Source organism: Thunnus albacares, chromosome 7, assembly GCF_914725855.1.
Source record: "Thunnus albacares chromosome 7, fThuAlb1.1, whole genome shotgun sequence".
Taxonomy (NCBI): domain Eukaryota; kingdom Metazoa; phylum Chordata; class Actinopteri; order Scombriformes; family Scombridae; genus Thunnus; species Thunnus albacares.
The window spans coordinates 9,984,670-10,010,580 of NC_058112.1; the positions used below are offsets into that span (position 1 = coordinate 9,984,670).

Sequence of the window (25,911 nt, forward strand, 5' to 3'; positions counted from 1 at the left end):
TTCTTTCTTTTAAAATTTCCTCATGGTTGAAGAGGCTCTAAGCCTGTCCTAACAACTGACTCCCCTTCTCTGATGACATTATTTGCACTCACAGGATCATGCAAGCTCAAGACCCTTCTTCCATCCATCATAGTCAGAGATCTACAGAGATTCATCCCTGCAGGTTTGAACTCTACTTTCCTCCAAAATCAATAACACTTTCTTAAATAAAATGAGTTTCTCTTCACGGCCCACTGAATTTTTCCCCTGAGTCCACTTCACCAAGTCTTAACGCTCTCCTCTAAAGGATTGTGTTGTTCCTCTAGACTGTCCTTGCTGACAGAATTTGGTTTCAGATGGTTTTTGAGGTCCAGCGGCTTTTGTGCAGAGAGGAATTCATGTCAGTTTAACAAGCAACTTTTAGCTGTGATGTCAGTTGAACTATTCTTAAAGCTGGCAATCAGTCGGAGTACAGATGGGAAAATCAATCTAGTATGCTGCTCCAGCTTAATCCAATTTAGACACACAAACTGTAAGACTTGTAAGACTTCACTGAGGATGCACTACGGTAATGGTGTTATTGCATGACACCCATGAGTAAGAAACAAGACTAATATTGGACTAGGGGCTCACTGTTAACTGCTGATATGAACACGGACTAAAAATTGTCAAAACATGCTGGAAAATTAGGGGTTTGCCAGCAAGTTCAGATAAGATGACATGCCTGTAAAATTCCTCCACACATATCAGTTGTGATACACACAAAATCATAATTTTGGAAAGATTCAATGAAAAGAACTTGAAAAGGACTCTGTTTCCATGCGGGAAATGAGAGGGGACAGAGCCAGGAAGAGTCTAGTCTTTCTGTGGAAATCCAGATCCCACTGCTCCGGGCTTTTTGAACACAATTACGTCCTTTCATTAGGGCCCAGACTGTGAGAGAGAGGGGTGTCAGTTGAAGAGAAGGCCTCTGCCCTTCTTTTGCCCTCCTGTGCAGCTCTTCCTTTTAATTTGTTTATTTCTGTCCTGACAGCCCTTTTCAGCTCTAACTGCTCCTCTGACGCCAGCTCTATTCCAAGAATGCCTATCTAGCGATGATCTGTAACGGATGACTGTATGATCCAACCACAGGACCATCTCCTCGTCATCTGGGACCCTGGAAACTTCTGCCCCTGAGACCCTTCTACATAGATGGCCTTGTCTTTGCTTATCCAAACATAGGTCAGCTGTCTGACCCTGAAATTATATTATCTTTGTTGACCTAGAAAATGTAGCGTTTTTTTTACAGCGTGTAGAGATTTCAATTTTTTCTACATTTAACTTTGCAAACATGCCAAATGCCTGATCTGTTCTTGCTGCTGTTGATCCAAAGCAGCTTGTTGTGCTACTTTTTAAGACCTAGACAAGGAATTTAGCAACAAGTTACACAGGCCAAAAAAAGGGCGGCCACGAAAATACTTTTAATCGGGAAATTATTTTCCCATGACAGAAACATCTTGAGAAACTCAATGTGATCACTCTCTTCCGCTCTTTTTCTTTTCTCTCACTCGCACGCTATTGATCAACTGTGGAGACTTCAGGAGAATATTACAACCAACAGAAAAGTGCCGGACAGAGCTGATGAAAAGTTAGAGGACATGAAAGAGAGCGTAATGAAAAGAACCGAGAGAGGACAGGTAGAGAATGAAAATTGGTTTGGGGATGCAAAAAGTTAGACGGTGTGAGTCAGGCAAGTCAGGCTTCAGACCAGAGGTCGATACAGAGGTCGATACAGCAGACCAGCAGAAATAACTTTGGTAGGGACGTGACTGACTAACATTCAGCCTCCAGCACATCCATTGATGAGCGAGGCTCTTAACCCTCGAGCTACAGTATACAGACAAATTTGCTGTCAAAGTTAGTAGTTGAAAATATTGAATTTAGTTGACTGTATGAGTTTGATGCTGGGTGTTGCTCATAAATCTTAAACCTAGCCTATATATTTGCTGGCCACAAATGGCAAATACATAATAATACATAATAAGAGATGCTAAAACATAATGTTTAAGTAGCACTAATGACTCACTAATGTCAATTTACACAGCAATATCTATATAAAGTTTGCTAACATTAGCCATATCAAACCAAGTCAAACTGTAGCAGAAAAACACCTGAGTGTACTGCTTTAAACAAGAGTGTGTTTTGTTGCTTATGAGTTCAACTTTTGGTGTTTAAGAGAAAGAATTTCTCATTTCTTCTCTCAAAAATAACATAGTCTCGTCTTAAAGATGAAACAGAGAGCAAGGGAGGATGACATAAAAAAACAAAGTCTTACCGTCATAGCCAGGAGTTTGCCGTAGGTGAGGTGTGCAGGAATGTGGTCCGGCTTGGCTCGCAGGGACTCTTGGTACCAGTGTTCAGCTTCAGTCAGCTTGTTTAGTCTCATGTAGGCCTCTCCTGTGAGAGCAAAGTGGGGGTCGAGTCAGGGGTCAAGCTGTCAGAGGTTAAGAAATCACACATCTGCCGATTGTTCTGCTGAGGATGACAGAGTGGCAGTGAGGCCAGAAACTCAACCCCAGACGCCATGTTGTCTATAAATTTCATTTATTTTCACTTGTATGGTAATATCTGGCACTGAAGAGACTGCAAGTTAACCTTTGTTTAAAATGCCATGTTCATACTGAATACTACATGACTACCTTCCGTATCTTTTACAACAGCAAACCTTTCATACAAAGTCAGTAATAATGTTTCGCAAGAGGTTTTGATTTCTTAAAAAAATAAAAAAAAACCTCAGTTCAGTGGGTGGCTTAAACAACTATGAGAGAATATCACTGAGTCTGTAACACTCTCTCACTCTCACTCATCTGTCAGACATCATCTCGTACCTCCCCCACCGCCAAATCTGACCCTCTGCCTGCTAACACCTGAAAAAACAATGACCTGTTTCAAAGCCATCCAATAACACCTGTGCTATTGCAAGAATTTGACAATATCGGATGGTAATTGGACACAACACAGTTCAAATCAACATCCTAAAGTATCTAGGGGAACAGACTGAATGCATCACAGGTGTTAAAATTTCACTACCAAATTTCGTGAGCTGGACAAGTTGTTTAGACTAGAGCGGACTGGAACTTTAATTCTGTGGGGATCAGGTTTAGTCACTTCCCTGATAAGAAACTGTGATAAGCAACAGGTGACACACACACACCTAATCACAACTCAAGGACATTTTTAATGATGTGACAAAACACTTTCTCCTTGAATGAGCGATGACACCGTGTAATGATATCTCTTGACACATAGGCATGTAAAAAACATCAAATTTAAGACGTAACTTCCTTTTATTGTAAAAAAACCCCCCAAAAAACAAACACTTTGAGGATTAAGACCTTTCCCCTGGGATGTAAAGTAATCCATGAGAATATATTTTCAAGATGATATCCATTAGCACAGCTTTACATTTCAGATTCAAGTGTTAGATATCTGTGGTATGGTCCTTGTCCTTATCAACAACCAGAGCAAAATAATGGATTATAGGATATCAAAATATCCATATCTCCCTGTTAAACTACATACTGATGCTTCTATATTCCCGTGACTTTTCAGAGACATTTTTACTATCTGGAAAAACATTTCCAGAATAAAAACTTGATAGCACTGGAGGATAATATAAGAATAACTAAAGTTTCTGTTAACAAATCCTTAATGTGTTTACAGACAGGATTATCTGAATTTCAGAGGTACTTAACATTTTTAAAATGTAATAGAGCTGTATGTATACAGTTCTATTTTGACATGACCTCCATTTGTTGATATGGCTAAAAGCAGCCAAAATATTTTTCTCGCCTTCCTGGCAGCAGACCTCCATATGAGATTAGCACAAACATCAACGTGCAATTAGAAGTGACATTGAATCCAAGGAGCTGAAAACCAGCTCCTCGGAGTGGAACATTCCTCAGCCCACCAGAGAGCGTTGGAGTGAGACCAGCGGGGCGCAGATTACCACCCAGGTCTGCTTCTGATGAAAGGTTCTGCTCCTTGGCGTCTGACAAACAGCATGAGAGCGGTGCAGCGAGCGAAACTGGAAATAGATACGAGCAGGTGTGCCAAATGTGCAAATTCAGTTCAGTGAGGAAACAACGTTAAGCTGCAGGAATCACACATCTCTGGCTCAGTGCCTCCATTACAGACGCTGTGCTGCTCCTTAACGGTGACTGGAGCTTTCATCAACATTTTGACATAATCTCAGTAGCTCTGTCAAATTGCATTTTGCCAACATACAAGCGAACCCATGGCACTACCAAGTCTGGATTACAGACATCCAAGGTTTCAAGTGTGCTTGTACGTGTGTGTGAGAGAGAAAGCAGGAGGGAGACAAGAGATTAAAAAAAAGCAAAGGCGCTGAGAGAAGCTATAATGAGCCTGCAGCAGCTGTTCTACAGCTGTAATCGAACGAGATGGATTGTTCTGGTAGGGAAAAGCAAATTAATTCTGTTTAACATGCTATTTAATAAATTACTATGGTCTGGTCATAACAGCATAAAATCTAATTATATTTGTCACAAAATCAAAAATTAGAGTTTAATGTCTATCTGGCTCTGATTTTACAGGTTCTTTCCTTTGTATTTTACAACCACTTCCACCACCAGCTACAGAAAGTTAATGAGTGTAACCTTGTTTTCGTAATCATATTTATCAAGCAAGGGCTTAAAGTAAGCCCCAGCTTTAGGATTCACTACTGGAAATCGGAAAATAGAGTTAACATCTTCTGAATTCTGGCAGCGCTAGAGGTATGACAAATGTTTGACCTTCTGTTTTCTATATATTTAAATGTTTAATCATTCAGGAGCAAAGAAATATAGTCAACAACATTCAGTCTTTTGGTTTTGTTACAACTTTATTGCTCACAGGTGGTTTTTGCCTGTGTTTCTGTGGCAAATACTGAAAAGTCAAGGATAATACAACTGCAAGCCCTGGGCTAATGGAGCTGTAAGCCCTGGGTTTGCTTGTGATGAGTAATTGCTAATGCTGGTTCTGTTGGACTCTGCTTATCCAGAAGATATTTGTCTTAAAAGGCTCAAATAATAAATAACAGAAAAATGAAAAAATACATGATGTATTGCAGGAAACTGCTCCAAAATACTCCCAAAAATAAACTTTTACCCTCACTTCCGCTATATGTTATTTCACACTAAAAAACAACAACAGCTTTTGTGCTTCAAGTCAGGAAACAAAAGCAGCTCTTACCCATCATGTTGTAGAGACTCTGTGGTGCAAATTGTCTTGGCATTTTCTGTATTGCTTCTTTAAACACGGAAAGGGCCTCCTGTGAATGAAGCAAATACAAAAAAGAAGGTGGGGGATGTTTGCATTAGAGACCGGAGAGACCCCGCTAGAGAAACTGGCGCTGGGGTAACTAGTCATTCCTCCCCTGCAGCCGGGGCCCTGACACAGTGAATACACAGCGTGGAATTGGGGGTCGCTGAGAGGCTGGTTCATACAGAGCCGAGCAGAAAGGGTCTATCCTCAGTGTCACGGCTGTTAAGACGACTAGAGCGGTGTCACATATTCACTCTAGCATGTATAGAGAGTAGGTACAGTTCCTCACATTTTAAATGATAGAAGGAGCTGTAACTACTTTATTGCTGAGGCAAATGCTCGAGTTAGAGGTCGGAGGAAGTGGGACTCCCCTCCCTCTCCAGCATGCAACAATTTTTCAAAAGCCTTTATTGAATCTGCAGTACCACTTCTTCATTCCTGATTGAATCAGCAGCATCAGTGCTTGTGTACAATATAAATGTGCAGCATTGGAAAAACAGTTACTTAAGCCAGTACTGTAGGTCTTTAGGGGCATGAAAGAGAGTGAATTTGTTGGAAACAGCCCGAGGATTATCTGCGCAAAACATTGTGTCCCCTATGACAGAGGCAATTTTGGAACATGTCCATATAAAACCGAGCATTTTCTCAGTGTCCCCCAAAGGCTCCTTTGGCAACTGTCTGCATTTTATCTCAATTCACCATGGTTTTATATTTTCCAGCATGTGTAAAGGAGCACTCCTTGGAATTTCATGATAGCATGTGATGTGTGTTTCTTAGACAAAATATGCCAGAAATATGTATAAAGTATATAGAAACCACCAGTCAAAAAAAGATTTGTGCATATAAATTATAGTACATACAATCATGATATTTTATACTTCATATTTTGAGCGGCCAAAATATACATTATAAAGATATAAACAACAACATTTTGTAGGAATGTCATCTTCACCTTGTGCATGGTGATTTTTGTAATTTAATATTGTGTTGAGCTATCACTGAATTCCCGACTTTATCACTAAAAATACACACACAAGTTATTCCAGCTATTCAATGAGGCAATAACTAGCACAGCTAAGTCTGAGATGCACATTTTTGCTGGTAAAATGATGTTTAAATTAACACAGTGGGATACTTTGGATGCTTGCTGTGAATTAAAAGCTGCATTGCTAAGATGCTAAAATATTTTGAAACATTCATGCATCTCTTAGGTGAAATTTATTTTTCCGCAGTTGGGGGCATTACCTCCTGGTGTCCCTGCTCATGGAGCTGCTTGCCCAGGTTGTACAGGCAGCTGGTGACTGAGCTCTTGTGGGCGTGGGGGTCCTTCAGGTTCTCATCTGGGATGTCAGCGCAGGTTAGGAAGGTTCGCTTGGACTCATCTAGGCGACCCTGATTCATCAGGATGATGCCTGTGTTCAAGTAGGCCGCTGTAGGGAAAACAAAACAGACAAAACAAGACACAGAGCATGACGTTAGTTCAGGCGGAGCACTGACATTGCACTTCCATTAGCTGACTGGGATTAGCTGTTTCATTCAGTCTTGATGATGACTGGCTCGTTCACCAGCTGTGCGGCTATCAGCTGACTAGTAATATCCAATCATATATATGTCATGTCTGCAATAATGCGGCTATTATAACCTGACTCTTCTCACCATGTCACTGCTGATACTTTGATATCAACACAGCTTCCTCCCAACCTCCTCCTTAGTGCTATTTTTCAGTTTTGTTGATTTAACTAATATTTAATGTTCATGTATGTGTTTATTAAGCAGGGGGTTTGCTCTCTTCGCAGAATCCTCGATGCTGCTTAGATTCTTTTGAGCGCTCCCTAAGAGAGCAGAGCTTTTTTCCATAGAGTGTAACCCTTTGCTATAAATGGTCAAAAGCGTCTGTGACTGAACCGAAGTCATGTAGAGCAATAGTGCTGACAAGTTGAGTAATGGCCATTTTGCTATGAAATACACCTTAGGGGTGGAACAATGAACCACTGTGGATCTTATTCATGCTCTACGTTTGACCTTTGCATGCATCCCACGGGATACTTTGGATGCTTGTTAAACTTTTTCTTGAGTGGTCAAAGACAACATCTAATAGTCAATATGCAGCTGGAGAGTAATTAGTCTCTGTGGACCCGCCTCTCTAAACAACTCCCTATCAAGTCTGGCTGCTGGAATAAATTAACTTGATACAGAAGATCAATCTGGAAGGCTCCATTATAGGGTGTTGCCGTATAATCGAGTCATGAGAGGGTGGTTCAGAATCAAACCACCTTTTTTTTTACATTTCTTCCTCTCCTGTCCTTGGAATTTGTTATCTCAAAACCTTATATTATTTTATTCCACATCCTTACACATCACAGTCTTATCTATCCCACATGGTATTGCACTCAATGCTCAATATCTAGACTAGTTTTCCACTGCATGTATCTGCACCGAAAGGAAAACAGATAAAGAAAACCACAGATGGACAAAAGCAAGTCTTTTTCACCAGCCTCCCAAACTGATTTTTTTATGCATTGTATGCATAAAATGTGACAGAAATCAATAGTGCTTTATCACATACAGGATAGCTCTGCATATATAATACAACAGGCTACAGTTTGCGCGACGTAGCTCTCATTAGGCAGTGAGTAATGGTGTAACCTTGAAAAACACTGTCACATTCTCATTCTGCCTTCAATGTGTCTGCTGCTTAGGGTAATTAATTAACCTTGTTATCGGCTATAACAGATTGGATAATTGCACGCTGAATGGAAATTTTCTAGTCTAACTGGGATCTTGATTGGGTCTATAATTAATCCTGGGAAGAAAGGAAGAGATGTTTAAGATTTTCTGTTTATCTGTCATTGACTGATGCCTAGAACAATGGGGAGCTAATTTATTGCATGATCAGGTAAGATTGTGAGTGATTTGTACTAATTAGGGAATGAACGTGCTGCAGATGACACTGTATGGAAAATCTAATTGCAGGAAAAGCAGCCAAATTGTGTTGAATGGAAAGGAGAGGAAGAGAGATGAGCAAAGGGGGAGAGACACACCAGACACTGAGAGAAAGAAGTAGATATAGAGAACGTGGGAGGCTTTAGGAAAAAAAATGAGTGTCATGGCCTGAATTCATAATAAATGACATCATGCAGTTGCTTGATCTGTTGACATGACTTGACTCTGAAAGCCAGTCAGATGGCTGTGTTGAATGTTTAATTCAGCTGTACACCCACTGCCCTTTGCCACCTATTCCTCTCTTTCCACATAACCACAGTCTGTGCTCACTGTTGCCTGGACACAGCACAACCACAACCACAAGAGCTGGAGATTGTCAATAAAAAGAAGAGCTGTACTTACAAGCCAGAGTTGGCCGACTCCCAATGGCCAGCTTATAGTAGTGGAGCGCCTCTGAGAACTTGTTGCTCTCTTGTAGCAGCAAACCGCTAGTACAGACAAAAGGAATGACAGTTCAGCAGGTTAGAGCTTAAAAACTAAAAAGCTGGGGTGTTTTAAGGTTAAACACATCTGTTAGGATTTGACAAGAATACAAGCGGGATAACAAAGAGGAGGAGAGGGGGAGATATTTAGATCTTAGCAAACCACGGACATTTGAGCACACTGTGATTATTGGCTGTGGACGCTTTGTGTTCCCTCAGGCTAATACAGCATCATTAATATTGCTGTCAGACAGAAAGCACTCCGGGGAATACAAGACAAGGCGGCACTTCCTCTGAGAGAACAGCTCTGATCAATGGACACAAGCGTGTACAAAGAGAGCTCCTCCATTTGTTCATGCACACTCAATTGAGAGAGCTATTTGTGAAGACACAATTTGCAGAAAATCATGTATACAAGCACTACGGACATTTTAAAGCCTTATGGACAACAGTTTGATTTAAAACAAAATCACAAGTGAATTTAGTATTAATGATAAAACAAACAACGACAAAATAATCACTAACACACAAAATGATAAAACACAAACTCACAGGTTATACAGCATGTCAGCCATGTTGCTGCGGTAATAGAGGGCATTTCTGTACGCCTGTTCAGCCTCCTCCATCTTCCCCTGGCTCTTTAGGACATTTCCAAGGTTGCCCCATGCTGATAGGTTCCAAGAGAAAAGGTTAATCAAAGCAAAACGATTAACAAAAACAACTTTTTATGAATCTTAAAAGGCTCTTAAATTAAAGCAGCAGGAGAGAAATGTCTGTGGCAAGTCATAAATTTCTGTTGTTATTCACAGACACTCGCTGCTATGGGTTCAGTGTTTTTAACCTCTGAGGAGGATGTTGTTCTGCTGCTGCAGCTGGTATACCAAGGCATTATGAGTAAATAGAGATGACACACCAGGGGAGCTTTGTGTCAAAATCACCACTCATTCCTATGAGAGTGTGTATGAAAAGGAGACCACCACGGTGCTATTGCATAGCTAATAGCATTAGTGTTGAATGGCATAGTGCAGTAACTGACAGATGAAATAAGGTTGCTAAGAGCTTTTGTATATTTCGTGCATAGACTCTCGAGTCTGAAAATAAACTTAGAGGGTTTGCTGGAACAAGACGAATTGCACCGGATGTAGAATAACAGTGGTAAAGGGTAGAAGAGTGCACTTTGATGCCTAATATTTAGTTGCAAACATAATATACTGATTGATAAGTTATTTCATAGATTGCACAAACCTGCCAATAGATATGATTCAACACAATGAATTTCTCAACAAATGTGCCAGTAAATGCACACAGACAGGCCTAATGTGATAATTGTGCATTTATGGTGTTATGTTTTAATGCACAAGAGAAAATGATTATAAATAACCTGAGATTTTGTTCCTTCTCTCTACTTGTCATGTAGAATAGGAAGATAAAATCCTGCTGCTTTTGTTGACGTGTTTAGAGAGCTAAAATATGCACTGCGCCTTTAAGCAATGTATTTATTTAAATGTTGAAAATCCTTCCATCTGCGTGATCCCAGAGGAATATTCAGTATAAATAAAGACAAACAGCAGGAAAAAAACACGAGTAAAGCCTCCTTCACTCAACTGTGCTCCCAGTTATGCATGCATGTTTAGAAGACTTTATGAAGTCTCTTTTACTGTAAAGCGTTTGTGTATTGTGAAATTTCACAGTTCAAACAATTCAATGAGCGTGTCTGTATTTGAGGTTGGGTTCCGTTCAAATCTCATATTAGCTTTAATGAATGTGAGTCGGGGACATTGCTGCTGCTCTGTTCGGCTGATGGCCTGCCAAAACAAACAGCTGTCATGCCTCAGCTCCTCTGCAGAATCTGAAAGGGAAATTAGCTAACACAACGTGTCCTGCTGTTGCCTTGAAAGTCCCTGCCCTGCGTCTCTCTTCAGCAGAGCTGAGAACAACGCTTTGGATAGGAATTCTGTGTCTGATGACCTTGAATTTAAAGGCTGTTGAATATTTCATCTCCTGTTGAAGGTGCCAATCAGAGACGGGTGCCATGGCAGTGATGGTGCCCTTCCAAGTGAGAAAGGGCATCTCGTGTCATTAGACAGAGTGAATGTTGGGTGTAAGAAGAAGAGGGATAAAGACATAAAACTTAGTTGTATTCATTGTAGAGAGTTCTGAAGAATTAAGTTTGCCTTGAGCAGCACCATCTATACCAGTCTCATTGTTTTTTCTAGGGCACAAAGTTTAACTTGTATACTCTAAATTGTATATTCTTTGGTAAGGCTGAGTGATGAAGAGAAGACATATTGAAGCAGCTATACTTTGAATTATTCAGGGCTTCAGTAGACTGAGAGAGGCAGCGCACATTATCAAATTCAAAAAAATTCCTCAAACCTCACTCGCACTATTCAGACATCCAAATATGATGGGTAGAGAGGTTTTGATGTGAGAAAACATGTTTTCTCCATGTGCATAAAAGTGCGAATGTGCGCATGTTAGAGCAGTTGCACCTGTGTGCATGCTAATGGGAATAAAAGCATGCATCTGAGTTAAGTCTTACCTTTAGCAGGATTGACATAAATCCCTGACTTGTAGAGCATCTCCTCATTTTCCCAGTCCCGGTTCCTCAAAACAGTTTTGACACCAAAAAGAAGAACCAGGGCTGCGCTGCAGTACACCAGCATCGTCCTGGAGGACCTACGTCGCAGTCGGACGTACAGGGACCTCATCCCCACTGCCACCAGCAGGCAAAAGCCCATGCTGGGGATGTACAGTACTCTTTCTGCTATCACAAACCCCACATAGAAAAACAGGTTTGTGGCAGGGAGGAAAGGGATAGCTAACAGGCCTAGAGAGAACACCACAACATTTTCAGAGGTGGGCAGGGGAGTCCTGCTCTCATAGTGCTTTTTGGTACCATTTTGTGCACTGTTAATGTGAGTGTTTGTGTGGGAGTTGTTCATTTGTTCATGTTCGTGATATTGATAACTGTGTCCATTACTGTTCCCATTCCTGCCATTGGTATAATGATACGCTTTACCATTGGTTTCCTTGCCCTTGGCTGTCTGGTGTGTCCACAGGCTGAACCAAGCCAGCAACAGCAATCCAAGGTAGAAGGCTGCTGTATGAAAGTTTCTCCAATCAGCAAGGCTTCTGATCAAAGGCAGGGCATCCATTGACCAGTCAAAACTGAGTGTGTGCGGGCAGAGGAAAAGCCAAAAGTTGATGGCAGGCAGGTAGAAAAAGGTTAAAGTCCTGGTGAGCAGTGAGTGGGAGTCGGCTGCTGGGTTGTCAGAGTTGGAGAAGTTGGGGGGTTTGTTGCCCATCCAGTAGAAGCGGCAGGCCAACAGGACGGCTCCCCAGGCTGCCAGCAAAAACACATTCAGCAGCAGGTGGACGTTATTTCTCTGAAAGACAAAGAAAACACAGAGACAGGGCTCAAACCCTCAATCCACTGGAAAGGAAAGGAATGACTGAAGGAGAAAATATACTGCACATCTGAGAGCAAACTAGTTTTCTGGGTGATTGTAATATTTATGACTCTTGGTCCTTACATTTACTTTGACCCAGACTTTGGATTTGAAATTGATGAAAGGAATGTCTGATCTTAAATCACTTCACCTCAAACATCTCAAGAATTAAGTGGCCACTATACGGCCATAATAGCACATCTGTGTAATGTGCCATCTGGAAAAGAAAGAGCGTTCAATGACAATTTATTAAATAAAGTATTGACTAGCTTTGATATGTATTTCATTAAAAAGTTTTGTTTTGGCTGCTGTGATCTTTTTGAAAACCCATGAAGCAAGAACAAATCAGTTCAGTGCCATCCTTTTTTTTTATTATTCAGACTTTAGAGGACAACAGAGAGGAAAAAAATAGCACACAAACGTCTTTTATTAAAGCCAGAAACATTCACATAAACTCAATTTATTGATTGTTTATGCAAAAGATTGACCTGACATCATAACTTTCTATTCATGCACAAGTTTTTTCTTCCTCTGAGCTCCATCGCCTCCACAGACATATCAAAACAAACACAACTATATGAACTCCGTGCATCATATTACAGATTTGATATTAAACACTTTCCCAAATGCTGTCTGGAAATACTTCTGAAATATTTATAGTGTGTCTGGTTGTTTAATACTTGGCAGGGCATTGAAAAACGACTGGACATATTTCCTCACAAGTGTATTCCACTATTAGGACCAAATGACCTTTTTTACTGTTCATGTTGGGAATTCTAAAAAAAAAAAACATAATAATAATAATATCAGCAGCCACCTGTGTCCTGCAGTATTGACTCACTTTCTCAGAAAGAGAGCTACTTGAACCATGCCTGAAAAATAGATTAGACAAAACATAGATTATCAATAAATGAACTATACAGCTGAGGTTCGTTCCATTAGTCTCAGCTGTCTGAATCAAAATCTCCAAGGATTCATGCCATGTGTTTCCCTTTATTCATCCGATAGTCCTACATGTTTTCTCAGATGTAATCTTTTTCATTATTCAAACTTAAACCCAAGCCAACAGAGACTAACCTCACATTACCTTTATTTGATTTGATTTAACCTGGAGTTTCATTGAGATTAAAAATCTCTTTTACAAGAGCGTCCTGGCCAAGACAGGCAGCAGCACAATTAACAGGGTTGCAGACATAAAAAAATATAACAATTTACAATGAAAATAAAGAATAAATTACAGAAAATATTCAAAAAATATTCATCAGTATTCATTGCAAGTCATCAACATCTGGGATCAAACAGGGGCAATATGAGTCAGTCAAAACATCCACAGCCAGATATGTCTGCCTCCAAGTCATTTAGAATTACTTTAAATGCATCCAGTGAGACCAGCTCCTTAAGATTCAGGTAATTTTTCCAACTGATTCCAAGCAGAGGGAGCCTAATACTTTTTCCCAGTTCAGTACGGGCTTTAAGGACAGATAGTAGGAAAAAGTTCTGAGAGAGAAGACAATAACTTCCCATACTTTTCTTTTATGCTGGTGGATGTGTGACCTCTCTCCATCTCCACATGCCGAAGGGCACAAACATGTCTCATTTGTGATCATAAACTTCAAACCACCACTGCTTTGGGGATGTACTATTGATTTCCTCGCCTGTCCATTGTCATTTACAGATTGCATCTGTGAAGAGAGGCTTCGGTAACCTCTGGGGATGTCTGACGGCAGAGGAAATGCTCTCCTGTCTGCTGATGATCACTGCTAATGAAAAGAACTGCAGCCACAGGAAATGAGACTGGAAACATAGGAGACAACACCATGACACCACCGTGAAAATGATCTGTAAACAACTAATTATGATACTTGCTGTGGGGCAATATGGGGTGTGGACACCATTGCAGGAGGATATAAGCAATCCAATACAACAACTCTGCAACAAATTCTTCCCATGCAAAGCTTCTATGCTCAGTGTTTGTCAAAAATGTGTTGGTTTGTATAAAACTCTAGCAATACTCCTCATAATATTACAGTATGACTGGAATGACATCTTAAAACTGTAGGTCATAGAGAAAGAGAATGAAAGAATATTATTCAAGAAATAAAGGAAGACTTCCTCTCCTTAATGGTTCATTTCACAATGTTTTTGCAGAAAAGAAATCCATTCACTCCAGTCAGAAGATTGATACTCTTAAGTGCTCAGATGAGCAGCTAGCACACTTGTCTTGCTAAGGCATAACATTCTGGAGCTGAATATTGGTATGCAATATTCGTGTCAGTTTTTGAAATGTCACAAGCATGAAAAAAACCCCAACTTGTATAAGGTCAGCTCTGTCAAAACCTTCAGGGGAGACCTGACAACAACCCGTAGTGATTCAGTATTTTGTGAAGATATGCCACTGCTGAAGAAGTCGCTCAGTCGCTTAGCAACAAAAGGTCATCTTTTCAATCCACATCACCATTTCTCATTAATACTGCCAAAAGCATTACAGTCAGGTCCTCTTAGACATCTAGGGGAAAATGTGGACTGAAAATACTAGAATTATGAAAAATTGTTATTAGATGTTGTTAAATAAGGCTATATTAAGAGCGTAGAGTCAAAGTGATCTATGCAGAGACCTAATGGATGAACCAATTCGTGATAATGAATCTAGTTTAGCTGGAAACCCACTATGACAACAGAGGCTCCAGCATAAAAACAAAAAACCCAGCTAGGCAACTGAATACAAAACAATGGACTCTACGTCAAACAATCACCATTATCTCAATGGTATTAAAAGTAAAAAAGTACTAACATCTGTTGGTGTACACAGAAACAAGTTTCAGAAACAGTAACCAAAGTGGGTATTTTTCATGTGGAAATTTAATGTGAAACTGTGCCAGTTCAAGTAAAAGACTAGAACAGAAAGCAAAAAGATCATGAAGCAAAACTATGTTTAAATGTTCTAGTAAAAAAAAAGAAATAAATAAGCCACATTTCCTGTTGAACAAATGTTAGTACCATGACTATGTATCATTTTAATTAGCCCTCAGTGACACTCAGGAATGCTGATTGTGGGATAACCCACTGAGGCTTGCTTAAAAGTAAATAAACACATGCGTAAGGACTAGATGAATTAAACTCTTCTATACAGCTTAATGTTTTCAATCATCTGAAAAACAAAAATCTGACAGTGTCAATTTGACAACTTTGACAATACAAAGTTCTTAAAGTGCTTCAATTGTTTGGGCATGTGTGCATCAATTAAAAATTTGATAAAGGAGGCACTTACACCAAAAGAAACATTACATTAATAAGACATGAAGTGGACTGAAGTGGTCTGTGAGGCCCAGCAGCTGTACTTTGTGCAGACTTTGCCAGAGAGGCTTGTTGAGCTGTGTTAATACGTCTCAATCACTGCTTCAGGGAGATCCAGCTTGGATTTACAAGGCTCCTCGACAGGCTTTCATGTCGCCTCTCAGGCCCAAGCATGGACTTATGAGACACCACCTCAAAGTTAACTTACAGTAGAGCACTTTGCACGAGAGAGTGGAAGAAAAGCCTCTATTTTTGGAGAGGCCCAGTTGCCCAAAATTGGGTGTTATATGGAAGGTGCACAGTGCCTGGTTCCCAACCAAAGACAGATCTCCTAATTTCTTTGTTGTTGATGACTGATTTTTGCAGCATATTTGATTCTGCAGAGTGGCTTTGCTCCTGCTGTGATGAGACCACCATCCGTAGGGCAGTGGGACAACAGGTGAGGTTCGCAAACTGCTGATGATCCTGCTGCCTTCAGAGCTGGTGACGCAGCCAAACTGAGAACAGCCAGTCAACCTGTCCTGTGGCATCAGAAAAGCCAAATGTCTGTACACCAAAAAGATAACCCATCATTTCAAAGACAGCAGAGACACATGGAGCCTGTGGCAGCTGATTCAGACCATCACAGACTATAACCCTCCACCACAGGCCTGTAACGACAACATCTCTCTGCTGAACTCAGTGACCAGGTTCTGTGCCTTTCCTCAGCCAGTGTGAAGAAACAACTCTCCATGATTACTGCCAACAAGGCTGCTGGTACAGACAACATACCTAGTCGTGTGTTGAAAGACTGTGCAGAAGAGCTCAAGAATATCCTCACAGATGTCTTCAACACCCTCTTGAGTCAGGCTGTTGTCCCCACAACCAACTGGCCATTTAGTGCAAAGATAACAATCTTTCCCTATATGTAGGGAAGACTAAGGAGACTGTTATTGACTTCTGGAGATCCCACACTCAACACCCCCTGCTGACCATCAACAGTACTGCTGTGAAGCAGGTGAGCAGCACCAAATTCCTGGGTGTGTTCATCGCAGAGGACCTCTCCTTGACTAATAATACTGCATCACTGGCCAAAAAAGGCCAGCAGTATCTCTATTTCCTCTGGAAGCTAAAGAGAGCAGGAGCCCCAGCACCCTTTATGTGCTCCTTCTACCAAGGCATCATTGAGAGCATTCTGACCAGCTGCGTCACTGTGTGGTTTGGGAGCCACACTGCCTCCAACCGTAAGACCCTGCAGTGCATAGTAAACGCGGCTGGGGAGATCACTGGTGCCTCATTCCCCTGCCTCCTGGACACTTACAACACCCGCCTGGCCTGCAAAGCAACCAGCATTGCGTGACCCCACCCATTCCTCACACAGTCTCCTCAGTCTCCTGCCATCTGGGAGAAGATACCGGAGCCTCCGAGCCTGCTCCACCAGACTGGGGAACAGCTTTATCCATCAGGCTGTCAGGATGCTGAACTGTCTCCCCTCTGCCTCCAAGAAGTCTGGACTGTAACTCACCCATTCCACCCCCTACATGTCCAACATCACCAGCCATAAGAACTTTTTATACAAATATATACACACAGACATACACGCCAACACTCAGCACCAGTCACTTTGTACAGAACACTACTCTGAAACTGCAAATTACTGTGGATGACATATTACTTGGACACTACTACTTCTTATCATTACAGTTTTTGTTCTTGACCTGTGCCTTGTTATCGTCCCCCCCCAGCCCCCAACTTAATTTATAAATATGGAAATTCTTAGTACTCTTTTAGTATTATTTATTTTTAAACCTTTTGTTGTTTTGTTTAGGACCTGTATATGCCTACACCGGTGTCTGAGAGAAACGGCATTTTGATCCTCTATATGTCCTGTACATATGGCAGAATTGACAAAAAAGTTGACTTTGAGTCTTTGAAATAATTGAATTAATTTTAAATTAATTTTCACAAAAAAAAACAAAAACAAAAAAAAACAAGCTGGAATGTGTTTGTGTGTGTGTGTACACCTCTGAAGGCCTGAAAGTGCAGTAGTTCTTTCTGCCTCTTTGTTTCTGACGAGAACCTGGCACTGCTCCCACACATACTCATACCTGGCGCTGTGACAAACAGATATGTCATCCTGACTCTTCCCAGACACAGCACACACTCAGACACCAGCACCTTAACCACATCCATATGTCGACAGTGCGGACTGAAGCGGTGTTTCATTTACATGCTTGTGCTGTACTTGCACTTTGAGATTTCCTTTTTTTCTGTGCAGGATAAAGTCTTTGGGCAGTACTGAGAACATAAAACAATCCTTTGATTGCACCTCAGCACACATTTGTAACCCCACTGCTCCTCCTCTTGGCCTACTTCGCCAACTGCTCTGACTTTCTAAGGAAAACATGTGAAGACAAACAAGTATATCGGCAGTGAGCAAATAGTAAGGCTCTAGAGATGTTCTGAAGGGTACACTTATGGGGGACAACATAAACCTTATGTGTATTATCTCTTGTATAAACAAATGTGTACATCCTTCCTAATATGCCTGTGGTTAAAATGTCTACCATTCAAAAGCATAAGTTCAATTACCAGCCAGGCAACGGCTCCCCTGGTGCCACGGCATTATTATTCAGGAAAACCAAGGCATTCCAGTTTTGTGTCTTTTGTCTATAATCCAGTTTAGTTCAAAATAAGTGGTTTAGCACAACCCCGTAGGAGGCATGAGGGCAGTGTTTTTTTCTTCCCTTTTGTGTTTCAGGCGCAATGAGTTCAGAATTGAAACAGTTTAGCTTTTATAAGGCAGGCGTGTGAATAAAATATCCTTGGAGATGAAATGCAAAACAGGCCAATTACGGAATCCCTGTTTGTGTCTGCCTTTTTTTCACTCAACACTTTGATTAGCTTGAATTGACTGAGAAGAAAACTCAATCTAAAGTTTTTTCTTCTTCTTCTTCTTCTTCTTTTTTTTTCTTTTTACATCCTTAAGGGTGTTGTGAAAGAAGTGTTGTGGCAAAATAAATTGGAAAGAGCTCACAGAGAAATTTAATTAATTAGTTTGGTGAAAGTGCTCTATTCTCTGGGCACACACAGGCTTTTTTTTTGCATAATTGGCTGATGCACACCATACCATTTTTCAAGAGCATTTTAAGAACAATCCATCACATGACACATCTAACTAGCCCATCAGACTGCAACACCGCGACTGGCTCACATTCCAGCAAGCACCTCAGAGAAAATCAAATGAAAGAAGAAGTGGCATGTCTGACCTATCCCCTCCTCTTCATCATTACTGAGATCAATTGTCTGCAGAGGGCCTTTCATCAAGATCCTGCTTCACATTGATAGACTTGTAATGGAAGCGAAAATGAGCTCAGGTACCAATTAAAGAGTAAAACCACCTTCAAAGCCTTCAGATACACACACACACACACACACACATAAAGCTAATGATTGTTAGCAGGCAAGACAAGATAAGAGTCCAAACATTTCACTTCCTAACAACGTGTTCTGGATGACCAACAGCTGGCTCATGTTTTCAAAATGTGATTGAGCTGATGTCTGACAATTTGCTCTCACACAAAGAGTGTGTAAGCTGTTGCACTTTGTAATGGCCAATTTCACAGTCATTTATGCAAAAACTGAAATAGATTTGGGAAAATTGTCTGGCTACATTTTAATACTGGTGGTCATCTACATCACTAATAAAACAATAACATTTTCTTGCTTGTAGAAAAAAGGAAAATACAAGTGTTCAACAAAGACATGCTGTAAATTATTCAATACTTTTCAGTGAGACTGCATCTTATTCCCAATTCCTTGAAACAGAAATACAGTTTTCTTGTTGAAAGTTAGTTTGTCTGTACAGTAAATTTGTTGCCAGAGCAAATAGCCAGTTAGCTTAGCTTAGCTCACAAAAAGAGCAACAAGTAGTTTTTACACTTCAGTTTTTGTACTTATTGAACAACTGACATATGACATGTTAATTAGTAAATTTTTGAGGTGCTGGTAGGTAAATAGGTAATGCTTTATTTTACATGTCCCCTAATTTTATACTAACTTCCTGGAAAATTTTTGTGTAATTTGCTGGTATTTAATGGGTAATTTTTAGGATATTTGGTACAAATTATATGAAAAAACTGAAAAAGTAAGTTGGTTTAGTTGGTAAGAACCCACTCATTATATGCTATTTGGATTCAAACGTAGATGTTCTTTTTCTAAATCTCTAGTCTTTTGACAATTCTTTAACTGACAGAAATGCATGCTAAACCTATTATTAGCATATTAATTTTTTCAGTAATTTCCTAAAAGTAGCTGCTATGTAATTGTTAATTCTTAGGACATTTCTTTGTGTGTATGTAATTTGGTATTACGGGAAATGTACTTGTTATAAAATTTTAAGAAACAACCGAATGTGCTAATATGCAGTTTGACACACAAAAGTTTACACTGAAAACTGAATATTTTTATGTCAGTTGAGGAAAAACTACCAACTAAACTACCTTTTCTGTTTTTTTTATTACAATTTACACTGAATTGCACCACCCTCTCTGTAAAATGTGCAAATTACTCAGAAAATTTCCAGGAAATTAGTATAAAATGAAAGGACCTGTAAAATAAAGCGTTACCAGTATATATTTTCACCATTGGACAGAGAGCCAAGCTGGCTGTTTCCACCTGTTTCTAGTCTTTGTGCTAAGCTAAGCTAAGCTAACCAGCTGCTGGCTGTGGCTTCATACTGTATAAGAGTTAGTGAACACCTAAGAAGACCCAAAGTCTCATAACAATTTTTTAAAGTCTCTAGCAAATCATACTGTGAATCATCTCAAGATACATACAATAAATTCTCATTCCACAATTTCTCATGTAGTTAAGATTAGCTACATGGATGCTGTCGTCACTTTAGGATGGATAACCCTCTATAAATGACTGTGTAGCCTCAGTACATGGTTTACCATGTACTTTAAATCAAGTGGACCACTGCTGGATCGCGGGCCACATGGTGCGAGGGGTCATGGAGTCAAACCCCACAGTGGACCTGCCGCGCACTACTGATGATCAAAGCTTTTAACCCATGTGAACCCATCAGAAAACCCACCGAGTCAGCTGGTCTGGCTGGCGGATAGACAGAGCACAAAGATGGAGGGAGAGGATCTGCCTCAGAGACAGCAAAGGCCTGGAAATAGGCCAGTGATGAGCAGGGAATCAATTTGAGGTAAAAACAGACATTTATTGACTGTGAAACATTTAGATAAGAGAACTGAAAATATACAGTTTCAGCGGTGAGGTTAAGAGAGGTTGGAGAAAGTGGGAAAGAGACCGACATATTAGAGAGAAGGGCTACGGACAACATACATTACTGTAACTCTGCATTATGTGGTGTCTATCTGAATGAAAGGTACTGACAAGTTAAATTTCTCTGCTGAATGTGAAAAGAACAACATTTTCTTGTTTAAGTTTTACTGGCTATCTCCTAAGACCTACTGTGAAAAAAAGAAGAAGGAAGAAGGAATTTAAATGTACGTGGTCAAAGCAAATAAATCTGAGCAAGAAAATTTCCGACCAAGACGTTGTAAAACATGCCAGCTCATGCTCTCTTGGTCAGCTTTTATTAACCATAACCATTGAACCAACACAGGATCCATTTCTCTTGAAACTTTCACTCAACATTCCAGCTCGTCTCACTCTGTCTCACTTTAACTCAACCTCTTTAAACACACTTCTATTAGATGGCCCAATCATCCTTCAAAATGTCTTATTTTCATGCTGAAGCCAGATAACCCTGATTTAGGGGTCAGAAAAGGTCTTCTCTTTCCCAGTGCCATAATCAGAGAACATTTATTTTGTCATCAGTGGCAATCAGACATGGAAATCTATAGATCTATAGGGGAATACACATCTCATTCTGTCCAACCAGAGGGTGCCTCTAGAGGCGATGAAATCCAAACTTTTGTTTGGGAGTAAATAGAGAACTGTGATATAGGTAGGGAGGAGGAAGATGAAGGAGGGCCTGAGGGAAGGAACATAAACAGCTAATCAATGGAAAACCCTTACATTTGCCAAGTTCTCAGTGGTTACTGAGACTTGAGTTGATAAAATGTATGGCAAAGTATCAAAACGTTTCAATACATTTTCAAAAAGTAATGACAGTTTGTCCTCTTGAAGTTCAACCCATTTGACCCATTGAGAAAAATCCCTGCGCCATTTTGTCTTTCTGTTGTTTTTCAAAAATATATTTGCCGGGTCACACAGCCCCACAGTCACATATCACAATTCATTAAAGTAAGTGAAAAGTACAGAAAATTAAGCAACTCCGAATTCATTTTCATTAGTACTCAATACAAACTGCAGTCATATTCTGAACAGGCAAAAAGGTCAAGCAGACCAAACAATAAGAACATAATGACAATGGAAAACCAAAGTCTACTCAAACCCTTAACATTTCAGAGGGGATATTTATTGAGTGAAACCACAGTAATGGTTTAAAAAATAAACTGACTTCCTGATTTCTGCTCTTTCGTTTCCAATATTTATTTGTACTATGAGGGCCAACTAGACTGTGTGACCACTACTGCAAATTTGCTGTGACAAGATGCTGATTCAAGCTCTACAGAGGGGGATGAAATTTGGGTTGGAGGTAAGTGCTTTATGCTCCATGCTGCTCATGGTCTCTTAAGGACTTCGATGATTAGTAAAAAAAAGGAATTTACAGTACCAGAAGTGTGGATTTACTGTTCCAGGGAGGAAACGTGTTGCCAGTTGCATGTTGCCAGTTAGATGCCAGAAACTAGATTTGTCTAGTCTATGCATGGATTCCCAGTCATTACTGCGCATTTGGGAGATCAGACCCATTGTATTGCAGGGTTTAGAGAGGTGGTAAGCTCCTGCAGAACATGCATGAAGGAGAGGGACAAAGCCAAGGCTGGGGTCAAAAGCTGAGCAGATAGACTGTGAGAGGATTGTCAGATGCTGGATATGCAAAATTGCTCCAATGCATTTTTCCTCCCTGAACCACTTTTTGAAAATTGCTATCTTGTGTGTCACGTTATGGTTGACCACCACATCTCAGTGACAGCATGCCATTTGTTGCTGTTTATACTGGCTAGTAATGCGCACGAGAGGAGCTCAGCAAACGTAAAAAGATGATTTGTGGTGTGGGACGATGATGAACAGCAGAAACAGGCATCAACCATAAAGCAGTTGAGTCCAAAATTCACTCTCAGCAGAATCAAATCAAATGATAATGTTTTACTTATAACCAACAGAAGAGAGGACGGGTGACTGAGTTTATACAGTATGTGTGTTGTGCAGGAAAGGAAAGGTGAGAAGGAAGATGAATGGAGTGCAACATTTCTTTGTGAGAAAATGATCAGGGAATAATGTTTACTATGTTCACCACATTAGTTTAGTGTGTTAAGATGCTAACATTTGCTAATTAGCAGTGAACAGCTGATAGTACAGCTAAGTGCAGCATGACTGGAATTTCATTAGCTTTGGTATTTGGTCATAAACCAAAGCATTGCACAAATTAAACATTTTGACAAAGTGTTGAAATGTATTCCTAGAATCTGTTCCCAGAGTCAAAACTAAACATGGAGAAGCAGCTTTCAGTTTGTATGCTCCACATATCTATAACAAACTCCCAGAAAACTGCAGGTCTGCTGCAACTCTCAGTTCTTTTAAATTACAGCTGAAGACTTTTCTGTTTGCTACTGCCTTTTATTTAATCAATGCTAACAATTGAGGGTTAATATCTCACACTGCACTGTAACTTTTATTCTCCTGTTTTATCTTATTCTATTTGAGCTTCTTTTTATTTCCAATGTAACACTTTTTAATTGTATTTAAATGTCTTTTTACATTGCCTTGTGTTGCTTATATATTCCATCTTGATGCCTTTGATGCTCTATGTAAAGCACTTTGAATTGCCTTGTTGTTGAAATGTGCTATATAAACTTGCCTTGTTGAACAGCAAGAATTATCACATGTGAAACTACATAGCTACATTTGGCAGCTTTTTCATGGAGCTCATTCCAAGTCATAAAGAAAAAATATGTATTTGTGTGCAAATTTCAACCAGAACATTCCATTTGGTTTATTACTGGGTTGAATGTGGTGAAATTGCTCTGTTTTTTCAGTTGTGGTTGTTAGGAGCTTATCTAGGTCAAACATACACTGTTGGACTCCTCTGTTACCTCTACATTGTGTCCCATGTTTGTGTATTGCCATAGCATGGCTTTCGTTGTTTTCGTGGCTGTCATTGATTTTATCGTCATTAGATCATAACAATCAATGGTGATTCTGAGTAATTCGATTTTTTTCTGTAACTTCAAATCCTTTTAACAGTACATGAAATTTATTCCAAGAAGAAACATGATTCTGAGTCATGTTTTCTGTAACTTTAAGGCATTATTAGTAGTTGAGACATAACATTAAAGAGGTTACAAAAATGCGGTCAATGGTGTTCATTTTCCTCTGCCAATTCACTGAATATCCAATAAGCAGAATTAACTCAGAATAACATACCACTGCTTATTTTGTAAAGTAATGAAGGCAAAGATTAGACTCGTCATCATAAAATGGTTATAGGATCATAAAAGTCACTGAAAGACTGTGGAATTGCTTTAATTTGTAGTTTTCAGCATAGACAGTAAATCAAAGATGGCCACAGAGAGGGAAATACAAAGGGCACTACAGAGAGAATGACAGAAAATAGAACAAACAAAAAGAAAGAAAGAGCCTGAGTGATCAAACAGAAAAAAGAGAAACCTTTAATGTTGTGAGAGTATGCTGAGCATGCCAGACATCTCTCTGTACAGTCAGTCTCTGAGCCTCCACATGTCTCCATGCAGGCTTGGCTTCACACCAAGGCATGATAGCTCAATTCTACACCGGTATGCCCCGAGATTACCAATGGATCTGGGGTTTGAGAGAAGAAATCCCAGACGTGCTGGCACAGACATCGTTGCGTCTCCTTTTGTGTTTCACTCTATCAATCTATCTATCTGACAGGATGTTTAGATGCAACATGTAAACCTTTGAACATCTAATTAATTAGATTCATTCAACTCTGTAGAGGGTTTTCGCAGCCAGTCTAGGTAAAATATTATGCTTGAGGTAAAACAAACTGCTATGTAAAGCTGTATAAATACTATAACAACAACCTGTAGTTAAATTATTTGTCTTAAAGAGATGCTCTGGTTGAGTAGACATAAGGGTGCTCGCAAAAGCAACCATTGATCACACAGAATCAAAGGATTTAATGAACGTGAGTCTTTATACTACTGACATTTCCTATTAAAAATCCTATTGTGGAGGAGGATTCTTTCCACTATTGGCATCCATGTTTACAACCGGTGGATTGTCCTATGTGGCTTTGCTTTACCACTGCGATAATCATTCCAGTGTGTCACAGTAGAGAAATAAGAATTGGGTGTGGGCCAGAGTCAATTTAGTCCTCACGGTTGACTGAATGTTTAAGGACAAAAACTGCAACTCAGCAGCTAAACAAGAAAGAATGGAAAACAATTAAGACTGTATTTTAATAGCAGAAATGAGGGGAAAACAGCTGAAGAGCAGCACTCAGTCTTTCACGGATGCATTAGCACGCCCAACATTCTGCATGTGCTTAATCACTGAGGTTATTGAAATTCAGTACATCGCAAGAGAGAGCTCCCTGGCTGCTCATTTATCACTTTGTTTAACGGTTGCTTTGATAGTTATGAAACAGCGTATAATACGAGAGGGCAACAGTATACCTAAAGTGATACTCTGGGTGAGACTGAGAAATGGGATAAATAGAAAAGACATGTGAACAAAGAAGGAATGAGTGGAAGAGGTTTTTGGAGTCGTTCAAGACTGTGTCCAAAGAGACCAATTTGTTCAGGGGATTATTCTTCAAAATTCACAATGTCTTCTTTGTGTTCTTTTCATGGATTCATGATCATAAAATCATGTCCTGATTTGATGGATAATACAGCCGTTACAAAAAGCATAAAATGGCTCTCCCTGCACTGATCATTAATATGAGTCTTGTATCAGGATTCTATCTACTTTTATGTAATATTATGTATTTATACACAACTTCAGAGTCTACACTGTGATTCAAAAATGATCCAATCTCATGTGACTATGCATCCTCTTCTTCCTAATACACAGGTCTATTGAAACATAATAGGGGTCACCATGTGTGCTACATGGACACGACTATGACGGCATTATAGTGCCAAAATCTGAGAGCACAAATGAGATCCACAAACGCGGATGTAGAGGAGCCGCGCCTGCAACTCACACAGCTGTGCACACATATTATTTTTGCAAGCACAAAAAAAAAAAAAAAAAAAGTCACATATCTTAACATACTATATTTCATTATAGTTGAAAATATTATATATATATATATATATATATATGTGTGTATATGTGTGTGTGTGTGTCATAGGCCTCACACAGGGAGAGGAGAGATAACACAATGGTTG

General features: G+C 39.9%; 1 protein-coding gene across 1 annotated transcript in view; it reads right to left on the reverse strand.

Moving 5' to 3' along the window:
- Nucleotides 1-25,911, reverse strand: part of tmtc2b (transmembrane O-mannosyltransferase targeting cadherins 2b) — a 96,264-nt gene that overhangs the window by 19,876 nt on the left and 50,477 nt on the right. Inside the window, exons 3-8 of the mRNA XM_044357193.1 lie at nucleotides 11,251-12,097; nucleotides 9,261-9,375; nucleotides 8,629-8,714; nucleotides 6,529-6,713; nucleotides 5,212-5,290; nucleotides 2,294-2,415 (exon numbers count right to left, since the gene is read on the reverse strand). Coding sequence (XP_044213128.1) covers nucleotides 2,294-2,415; nucleotides 5,212-5,290; nucleotides 6,529-6,713; nucleotides 8,629-8,714; nucleotides 9,261-9,375; nucleotides 11,251-12,097 — 1,434 coding nt within the window. The remainder of the gene's footprint in view (nucleotides 1-2,293; nucleotides 2,416-5,211; nucleotides 5,291-6,528; nucleotides 6,714-8,628; nucleotides 8,715-9,260; nucleotides 9,376-11,250; nucleotides 12,098-25,911) is intronic.